At 51.3% G+C, this 6,487-nt stretch overlaps 1 protein-coding gene across 1 annotated transcript in view; it reads right to left on the bottom strand.

Annotated features, from left to right (window-relative positions):
* The window catches only part of LOC130586940 (activin receptor type-1C-like), a gene marked incomplete at its 5' end in the record, with an annotated part of 7,277 nt that extends 3,472 nt beyond the window's left edge, over positions 1–3,805 (bottom strand). Inside the window, 5 exons of the mRNA XM_057387872.1 lie at positions 40–200; positions 896–1,063; positions 1,818–2,048; positions 3,185–3,433; positions 3,725–3,805. Of these exons, the coding sequence (XP_057243855.1) occupies positions 40–200; positions 896–1,063; positions 1,818–2,048; positions 3,185–3,433; positions 3,725–3,805 (890 nt within the window). The remainder of the gene's footprint in view (positions 1–39; positions 201–895; positions 1,064–1,817; positions 2,049–3,184; positions 3,434–3,724) is intronic.
* Positions 3,806–6,487: the final 2,682 nt, after the last annotated feature.

Here is a 6,487-nt window from a genome sequence, read left to right as displayed (position 1 = left end):
GCACAGCCAAGCCTGTCAGGAGCCGTCCCCATCCCTCACGCACCTCCTGGTGCCCACCCGCGGGTTCTGGGGAATGTCGATGCTGTTGAGCACCGAGTCGTGTTTCACCGCCAGCCCCAGGTCGGCGATGGCGCAGCTCTCGTTCCTCTTCACCAGGATGTTCTTGGATTTCAGGTCCCGGTGTGCGATCGCCGGCTTCCCTGCTCACAGCGAGAGAAACCATCCCCAATTTTATAACAAGATTTTTAATTTAATTTTTAATACAATGAGCAAGAATGTAATTAATGCCGGTTTTATCCACCTTTGTTACTACATCCTATAGAAACATTGAAGCGCATTTCGAACCAAGYAAATCTCTGCAAAATTATGTCAGCTTCAAATGGAAACATTAAGAGCATTTTTGGTTTAATATCTGTATTTCAGGACTAAAACACGAAAAGAGAAACTTTTTGGAGGGAAGTTCACCCTCCAAAATAAATTAGAAAATTACAGAATTGCTGAATGGATTGGRTTGGAAAAGCTTTCTAAGACCACTGAGTCCAACCGTTCCCCAGCACTGCAGAGCCCCAGTGCCACACGCAGCTTTTAAATCCCTCAAGGGGTGGTGACCCCACTGAGCAGCCTGTGCCAGAGCTGCAGAAACTGAAACTTTTCCTGATCTTTCCTTCCTTAGCCCTCACTCCCCTTTAGCAGAGCTGCTTCCATAGGTGTGTGTTTAAAACCAGGGATGGGTGGGAATGTGACATCTCTGTTCCCTGTCTGTCCTGCACCCCTCACTCCCCTGTTCCTCCTGCTGCTGACGGTTTGGAAACACTTCACAATGCCATGTCACCCATAAATGCTTTTGAGAACACTGAAACTCATTATTAAGGAGAAGTGGGAGGGCAGGACTTGCCTTGCGTGCCAACGATCTCCATGTGGAGGTGAGCCAGGCCACTGGCCACGGACAGAGCCAGCCTGAGCATGCCCTGCACCGTCACCGTGCCCCTGTTGAGGTAATCAAACAGAGAGCCCTGCTCGTGGTACTCGGAGACCAGCCACAGCTGAGTCCACGTCCCGTTATCTGCGCAGAGGATTAAAATTATTAATTATTTTATTATTATTAAAATTATTTAAAATTAAAAAAATTATTAAAAATATTAAAAATATTAACTAGGGAAAGCTTTCTCCATTTTGGGGGAGCACAAACAAGGTGCCAGCTGTGCCATGGGAGGAGCCCATGCAGGGTTCAGGTGGTGTTTGAGATGGGAGTGGGGGCAGCGAGAGCTTTCTGAGACAGAATCCCGGGGTTCAGGGTGTCCATCTCTGGGGCTGGGGAGCTCCCTAACCATGATCCAATAATCATCCCAGCCCTGCCAAACCCTGCATAGACACTCGGGGTTCAGGGAGTGTCCATCTCTGGAGCTGGGGAGATCCCTAACCACAATCCAATAATCATCCCAGCCCTGCCAAGGCCCTGCACAGACACTCAGAGTTCAGGGTGTCCATCTCTGGGGCTGGGGAACTCTGTAATCCCACAATCCAATCATTATTCCAGCCCTGCCAAAGCACTGCACAAAATCATGGGGTTCAGGGTGTCCATCTCTGGGGCTGGGAGCTCTCTAACCGTGATCCAACCATCATCCCAGCCCTGCCAAGGCATTCCACAGACACTCAGGGTTCAGGGAGTGTCCATCTCTGGAGCTGGGGAGATCCCTAACCATGATCCAGCCATTATCCCAGCCCTGCCAAGCCCTACACAGAATCCCGGGTTATTTGGGTGGATCAGCTCTCCAAGATGCCTCAGCCCAGCCGTGCTGCTCACCCCTCRCCCTCACCCTTGTTGTCAGCAGCAATGAAGCCCAGGATGTTCTCGTGTCTCAGCATCACCGTCTGGTAAATCTCTGCCTCCCGGAACCAGGAGCGCTCGTCTCGGGAGGAGAAGATTTTCACAGCCACGTCCTCCCCGCACCATTTCCCGCGCCACACTTCACCAAAGCGCCCTTTCCCCACGATTTCCTGCAGGACAATGGTCCTGGCGATGGTTCTCTGCACCAGCAGAGGCAGACCTGGGTGAAGAGAGAAACAGGAACCTGTGAAATGGCTCAGCTGGGACCTGCAAATCCAGCACCAAAACTACCAGGGRAAAATACTCTCCCAACCAATATCACCTCAAATCAGACTATTTAATGTTAATTCCCGGTGTCTAAACATATAAAAAACTTTTTAAAAACCAAATAAAATAAAAAATTAGCCCTGAACARCTCAATTTGGTTTGATACAGACTGCAGCTGTCCTGCAATGGTTTAGTTGCTCTTCTCCGGCTGGAATTTTCAAAATTAAAAATAAATTACCATAGCAGCTCCGCTGTGCTTTGGAGCCACAGACCCCACCTGGTTTGGTCTGATTCTGTGTTTGTTGGGGACTTAAAACAAAGCATTATTAATTTTTTTTCACAGCAACTTTGATTTTAGCTGAAATCAGAACAGATCACCCCAGTGCACAGGGCTCTGCCTCTGCAAAGTCCAGCCCCATTTCTGGTTCAGGAATGGCTGGGAACTGTTAAAACTTCAGCGTAAATAAAGCCAAAGTCTGCTCATTAGAGCTGTGAAGAAGAATAAGGGAAGAACAACAACTTAATCCTCAGAAGTATACAGCTCRTGGAAATAAATTAAATTAGGCACATTTGTACATTTTCCACTTATAGATAAAAGCAAGCACCGTTTACATACTTTTCAATTTAACTTCTAGTTAGGGAAAGTTGGGCTGTACATCACAGACATGCCACTGGCCAAATAAACTGGAATTTGTGAATTCCCCCCGAATTTTTAGGGGTTTTTTTGGCTTTACAAGTTCTGAATAGCAACAGAGGAATCACTAGGAAAGACATCAGAAATGGAAAAACTGTYTAAAAGATGGATGTTCTGCTCAAAACAAGAATTTGGAGGAACATTATTCTGCTGTGAAACACAAAAAGTTTCAGAAGCAGCATCCCGACCCACTCAGGTGAGTTTAGTGCCTTTCTTTACCAGCCACGAGCACTGGCCAGCCCTGCTGGGTTTCACACCTAACTCTGATTTCTGAGTTCCCTTTTCTAGCTCTCCCATTCCATCAAAGAACTGAATTGTTGCAATTTGGCAGGAGCAGAGCAGCCGAGCCCCATCACCCCCGCACCAGCCCAAAACCCGCAGGGTGTCCCGCGTACCGGAGCCGGAGCCGGAGGTGGTCATGTCATAAATGAGATCCTTGAGCGTCTTCCCGGAGCTCGCCAGGGTGGCCTCGGACAGGGGCTCCTCCACGTTGGGGGGCTTGGCCCGGGCACGGTGCCAGCCCCGGGCAGTGCAGGTGGCCAGGACAGCCAGCAGCAGCAGCGCGGACACGGGCACTGCCACCGCCACTGCCACCGCCACCGCCACCGAGCGCTGCCCCGTGCGACCAGGAGCATCCGACACTGCTGGGGACAATGGAGAGCAGAGTTAACAGTGCCACCGCCACTGCCACCGCCACCGCCACCGAGCGCTGCCCCGTGCGACCAGGAGCATCCGACACTGCTGGGACATAGGGACAGCAATGTTAACAGTGCCACTGCCACCGCCACCGCCACCGCCACCGCCACCGAGCGCTGCCCGGCACGGCCCGGAGCCTCGGACACTGCTGGGACATAGGGACAGCAACATTAACAGTGCCACTGCCACCGCCACTGCCACCGCCACGGCCCGGAGCCTCTGACACTGCTGGGACACACCGGAGAGCAGAGTTAACAGTGCCACTGCCACCGCCACCGCCACCGAGCGCTGCCCCGCACGGCCCGGAGTCTCGGACACTGCTGGGGGACAATGGAGAGCAGAGTTAACAGTGCCACCGCCACCGTCACCGCCACCGCCACCGCCACCACCACTGCCACCGCCACCGCCACCGCCACCGAGCGCTGCCCTACGGGGCCCGGAGCATCCGACACTGCTGGGACACAGGGGACAGCAATGTTAATACTGCCACCACAACTGCCACCACCACTGCCACCGCCACTGCCACCACCACTGCCACCGAGCGCTGCCCTACGGGGCCCGGAGCCTCTGACACTGCTGGGACACATGGGACAGCAATGTTAACAGTGCCACCGCACTGCCACCGCCACCGCCACCGCCACCGCCCGGAGCCTCTGACACTGCTGGGACACACCGGAGAGCAGCGTTGGCACAGGGGCTGCAGGGCAGGGACACCTTCAGCTTCAAGGATCTCCCACCCTTTTCCCGAACAGGACACAAAACAGACCGAGTGTCTCMGAGTTTTTCCCCACACAGCTTTAGTGCGGGAAGTGCTCTCAGATCAGCATTTCCATCACCTCCGAGCTCTATTTCCAGCTCTAGGAAGACACTGCTAAGGGATTCCCTTGCACATGAACACACACGATTCCCTTAATGCCCCCAAAATTGTAAGTTTAAAAAAAAATCAACCAGCATTTCCCCCCCCAAATAAAACAAACCAGAAATAATATGACCCACAAAAAAAACCTCAACACCCAAAACCGTGACTACAAACGAGATCTAAGGGCTGCAGAAGATGTAAGAATCACAAACTCCACCTCACGCAAGGTCAGTCCTTCCCTTCAGGGAAAAGCTGAATGCAGAGAGCCATCTGCACTGCACAGCCCAGAGCCTGAGAGTGACCAAAGTGACCAAAGTGACCAAAGTGACCACAGTGACGTGGGGTCTCAGAAGGAGCAGCCAACAGCCCCAACATGCAATTCTACCTTCCTGCAGTCAATACCTGCACTCCCACTGGAAAACACTGCCCCTGGCAGCACGGCCATCAGCTCCAGCAGGAATTGTGGATATCCAACACCAAGAGAGGGACAGAGCCCGCAGGGACAGCCTGCTCTGCTGGGAGCTGTGACCACAGCCGTGTCACCTCTGCTGCAGAGTCCCGTGTCACCTCTGCTGCAGTGTCACCTCTGCTGCAGTGTCACCTCTGCTGCAGTGTCACCCTGTGCTGCAGAGTCCCGTGTCACCTCTGCTGCAGTGTCACCCTGTGCTGCAGAGTCCCGTGTCACCTCTGCTGCAGAGTCCCGTGTCACCTCTGCTGCAGTGTCACCTCTGCTGCAGTGTCACCTCTGCTGCAGTGTCACCCTGTGCTGCAGAGTCCCGTGTCACCTCTGCTGCAGTGTCACCTCTGTTGCAGTGTCACCTCTGCTGCAGTGTCACCCTCTGCTGAGAGCCCTTCCAGCTCCTCACAGCTCTGCAGCAGCCCTGGCACAGCCTGTGCCCACCACTGTCCTGCCTCCCTCCCRCTCCTTCCAGCTCCTTCCTTCTCTTCCCTGCCTCCCCTCTAGGGCAGCACTCTTTCCACAAGGAATATCTCAAAAATTCCCACCTCTCTTTGTCTTTACTCTCAAACTGTTTCCCTGCAGTCTGGATGTTACAGGTGACAAACCTGCGCAGGCAAAGAAGAGTGAGAGCCAACTCCTGGCTTTCTTTGCATCTTGAAATTGTATACATTCCTATATATGTATATAAAACTTTCCAGGATCTCCTGGAAYTGGGAAGCAAGGTCAGACTCTTGGGGAAATCAGACAATCCCTCATGACCACCCAAAACCAGCAAAACAACACCATCAATCACGTTTTGCAATCCCATTTCAAATGTAGCATTCTTTGACTGCCTCCCCAGGAATAGAACCCGAGCCCTGTGCCGTGTGTGAACCAAACGAGCACATCTGGCAGCGCTCAGCGGTTTCACAACGCACTCATGGTCCAGCTCGTGTAAACAAAATAGTACTTGCAGGGAGCAGAAAAAAGGAAAGGCTTTTTCCCTCAATGGAAAAGATATTCTCACGCACAGCTTTTGCTGTTGACAGTGCAAATCTTCCACTGCAAAAGCCCTGAACTGTGTGTGCTCCCAGGCTACGCAGGGGGACAAATCACATTTTTTTTCCCAACATAGTAAGAAAATCGATTACATCCTATTGGGAGGCTCTATTCAGCTTTTACAGAATACTGCAAAGCCATTTCAAAAATACAGTTTGGGTTCACTCTAAAATTAGCTTTCTCCCAGTTAAACCAGCAGAAACCCAGAAAAGAATCCAGGGTGACACAGAGGAAAARCAATTACCGCAAATTCATCCCACACTGTGACATTTTCACCTGCTTATGTCATGCCACAATGACATCCCTGCCCACAGGAAGGAGGATAAAAAAGCAGAGATCCAGGTTTAATCTGTCTTTAAAGATTTCCAGACATTGTAAAAAAACAAAACAAAACAAAACAAAAATTTGGTATTTTGTCCCTGAGCCCCACCTGACCCTGGAGAGAAGGGGGTCAGGTTTTGGGAAGGGCTGAAGGGGGTTTTGTGTCCCAGCAGGGTCCAGTGTCACCTGGCAGGATGGGCACTGAGCTGAAACTCCCCATAATACATTTACATACATGTAAAGATAGATATATACACATATATATATAGATAGATAGATAGATATAGATATAGATATAGATATATAGATATAGATATAGATACA

This window comes from Malurus melanocephalus, unplaced genomic scaffold (genome assembly GCF_030028575.1).
Source record: "Malurus melanocephalus ecotype Western Australia unplaced genomic scaffold, MMel_1.1 scaffold_1410, whole genome shotgun sequence".
Lineage (NCBI taxonomy): Eukaryota > Metazoa > Chordata > Aves > Passeriformes > Maluridae > Malurus > Malurus melanocephalus.
This window is presented reverse-complemented; position numbering and strand designations above follow the sequence as displayed.